The sequence below is a fragment of the Quercus lobata genome, chromosome 2, assembly GCF_001633185.2.
Source record: "Quercus lobata isolate SW786 chromosome 2, ValleyOak3.0 Primary Assembly, whole genome shotgun sequence".
Taxonomy (NCBI): domain Eukaryota; kingdom Viridiplantae; phylum Streptophyta; class Magnoliopsida; order Fagales; family Fagaceae; genus Quercus; species Quercus lobata.
Window position 1 is genome coordinate 79771890 of NC_044905.1, and position 3790 is coordinate 79775679.

General features: G+C 39.4%; 1 protein-coding gene across 1 annotated transcript; it reads left to right on the forward strand.

Moving 5' to 3' along the window:
- The first annotated feature begins 614 nt into the window (after nt 1-614).
- LOC115976786 (AAA-ATPase ASD, mitochondrial-like) lies at nt 615-2364 on the forward strand. The gene has a single exon (XM_031098276.1). It carries the CDS (start codon nt 665-667, stop codon nt 2243-2245), a length of 1581 nt encoding a protein of 526 aa, XP_030954136.1. The 5' UTR covers nt 615-664; the 3' UTR covers nt 2246-2364.
- The last annotated feature ends 1426 nt before the right edge of the window (nt 2365-3790 follow it).

Here is a 3790-nt window from a genome sequence, read left to right on the forward strand (position 1 = left end):
AAAATTGTCATATACTAGCATCCAATCAGGTCCAGGGCTCTCTGGATTCAAGCCTCCCTCCTTTAAAAAAGTTTACCCCCTTCAAGTTTTGTAAACGAAAATATTAAAACACTTGGGCCGGTATGCTCAATTACTAATTTAATACCGATAATCTTAGCCGCCATGTCTGCAATGTTTCTTTCGCATGACCTTTGATGAGAATCTATCGTAAGCCAGATGATGTCCTCCATACGAATTTCTAAATGCTGACAGTGAAACCAAAAAAGCAAAAAAAAAAAAAAAAAAATGGAATTCAAAGATGAAGGCTACATAATTAAAATGACAACATGTAAGCATCTCTCTCTTTTGCGAAACTTAACAACATAAAATTGCTTTTTTTTAGGCAAGAGGACGAAAACTGGGTTGCGTGGAGGGTCCCTATTGTAATAAGCGTGGTTCCCCTGATGTGTAAATTTTGTTTCATTGTAATTTGGAAACTACTTGGAAAGGAATGCATGACAGAAACCTAAACATAAAAAAATAAAAAATAAATTCTATTTCTTACTCAACAAGAAATAACACCTAGTAGTACAATTTAATTTCTATATATAACGTAGCTCGGAGTTGTTCTTTCATCAACAAACGTTTTCTTCTAACTACTCATAAAAGGTTTCAGAAGAGAAAAATGATGATGATGGGGGAAACATGGTCTCAACTAGGCTCACTGATTGCGACCGCAATGTTTCTTTGGGCCATGTTTGACCAATCTTTCCCTCACCATCTTCGTAGCCTAATCCTAAGTCATACTAAGAAATTGACTAGTTTCGTGTACCCTTATATCCAAATTAAGTTCCCTGAATTCACTGGCGAGTATCTTAAGCGAAGTGAAGCCTATGCTGCCATTGAAACATACCTCAGTAGCAAGTCCTCCAGCGAAGCTAAAAGTCTTAAAGCAGTAGTTGTCAAAGACAGCAGTCAACCTGTACAACTGAGCATGGACGAGAACGAAGAAGTTACAGATGAATTTGAAGGCATGAAGGTTTGGTGGGGTGTAATGAATATCCCCCCAAGAACACAGTCTTTTTCTTTCTTACCACAGATGGAGGAGAAGAGGTATTACAAGCTCACTTTCCATAAATCTCACCGAGAAACTGTGTGTGGGAAATACATCAATCATGTCCTGCAAGAAGGAAAAGCAATAACGGTGAGAAATCGACAAAGGAGGCTGTTCATCAACAATCCTAGTCAGAATTGGGGTGGCTACAGATCAACCCAATGGAGCCATGTCACTTTTGAGCACCCAGCAAGTTTTGACACTTTGGCCATGGACTCGAAGAAAAAGGAAGAAATCATCAATGACCTTATTAAGTTCAGTGAGGGAAAAGAGTATTATGCTAAGATTGGCAAGGCCTGGAAGCGTGGCTATCTTCTCTATGGTCCTCCCGGAACTGGTAAGTCTACCATGATTGCTGCTATGGCTAACTACTTGAACTATGATATCTATGATCTTGAATTAACAACGGTTAAGGACAACACGGAGCTGAGGAGGCTTTTGATCGAGACGACAAGTAAGTCTATTATTGTGATTGAAGATATTGATTGCTCACTTGATCTTACGGGTCAACGAAATAAGAAAAAGGAGCAAGAGAAGGATGAGGAAAAGAAGGACCCCGCTAGTAAAATGGCCAAAGGAGAAGAAGAAAGTAGTAGTAAGGTCACTCTCTCTGGTTTGTTGAATTTTATTGATGGGCTTTGGTCAGCTTGTGGGGGAGAGAGGATCATTGTTTTCACCACTAATTATGTGGAAAAGCTTGATCCGGCTCTCATTAGGAGGGGACGTATGGACAAGTACATAGAAATGTCCTATTGTGGCTTTGAAGCATTCAAGGTTCTCGCCAAGAATTATTTGGATGTTGACTCACATGAATTGTTTGCGACCATTGACCATTTGTTGGAGGAAACCGATATGACTCCTGCTGATGTTGCTGAGAATTTGATGCCTAAGTCACAGAATGAAGATGCTGAGACTTGTTTAAAGAAATTGATTGAAGCTATTAAGACGGCCAAGGAGGAAGCAACAAAGAAGGCTGAGGAAGAGGCACGGTTAAAGGCAGAGAAAGAAGAGAAAGAGAAGCAAGAAGCTAGTCAAGAAGATGTGAAAATTGATGAGTCATTAGCTAAAGATGTGAAAGAGAATGTTGTTGATGTTGTGAAAGATGACAAGACATTGGGTAATGAGGTGAAAGAAAATGGAGTCACCGCCTGAAGTAAACTAGGATACAATTATGACTGAATTTGTTCTTGTATGATCTGCATTATGTATATTAAAAGCCATCATATGCTATTTGATGCTTGAAGAATGTGAAAAGATGTGTAATAGTACTATATATGGTGGTTAGAACTATTAGTCTACTAGGCTGTAGTGAGAAGATGTTTGTGTTTTTAGTTTGTTTAATAAGAACTACTCTGTTCCTATAAGATTCAATAAGAACTACTCTGTTTGTTTTTTTCTTTTCTTTTTTTTTCTTTTTTCTCCTATATAAAAAGACCGATGGGAGTCAAAGCAGCCCCAAGTATTTGTAGATTGTAGTACTGTTCTAGGCTCCTAATTATTTTTTGAATATAGAAAATTAAAATACTGCCAACAACTATGGGCTTGGCCGACTTCAGCTGAGCAAAACTTAGCCGAGCTCTCAACCCAAGTCATTCTCTCGGAATGGACGGTGGGCCCAAGGGGGCCTGGCACCCCTGGTCCAAAATATATATTTTTTAATTATTCTATATTTAATTTTGTAATTGGTCATCTTTTTCACCAATAAGTTTAACTAGTCTAATCTAAATAACAACTATTTAACTAAAAAACTTAACAAAAATAATAAAAATATTCACAATGGTAATTATGTGTTAGCAAAAAAACTATTTTACCACCAAAGAACAAAAAAATCATGTGTTATTAGAGATATTAGAGCTAAATTTTTTGCAACTATTGTAAACTAGTATAGATACTAGTTGACTGTAGCAAGTTATTAAAAATAAAATATAATATTACATTAAGATTGTAGGGTCACGTTTTTCAGGCCAGGCCCAAGATGCTTGGGACATTGGACCAGTGAGCTCGGTATAATGAATTTGTAGAGAGTGTGCCAAAGAGCTAGGCTTTAGTGTATGGACAATGGTAATCACAGTGTTCTTCATGGATCGAGTTTACCAGAGGGGATTGCTCCTCAGCACGATCCGGGGAGCTTTTTCTGGTGCCTCTGGTGTGATGTGGGGTCTCAGTCCCGCCTTTCTGTCTCCTTCCCCTCCCTTTTTATGGTAGTTTTTCTTCTTTTGAATAGGGTTCTTTGGATATGTACTTGTCCTATCAGCCCTCCCTTCTAGTTGTTGGGAGTGGTTGTAAAGGCAGAAAAACATTGCTATGTCAGGTACATGGCACTGAATGCAGTCATGGTAGCTTTTCTCTCTGACATTTCCATTTTCTCCGCTGTCCTTTTCTGCTTTAGTACTTTTCCTGTTTCGTGGAACAATTGGAGTGTCACTACTAATGGCAAGTTGTCTCCTTTATCCTCAGCTACATCCATGCCGAGGAGGATTCTCCACATCGCCGAGGAGGGGTTTTTCCTCCCCATGGCCGAGGAGGGGTTTTCTTTAAGCTGGACCCTTGGCCCAACGTAGACATTGACATGGGCCTACTGGTCTTTTACCCCCCACAATAGCCCCTCAAAATCCTGTTGTCCGACTCCTTGGACGAAGAGGAGGGTTTTGGTGTCATCGGGCCTTTGACACGGCTTGCCAAGTCTTGTCCTTCATT

Coding starts and splice junctions, on each gene's coding strand:
- LOC115976786 (XM_031098276.1), top strand. CDS start 665: ATGATGATGATGGGGGAAACATGGTCTCAACTAGGCTCACTGATTGCG.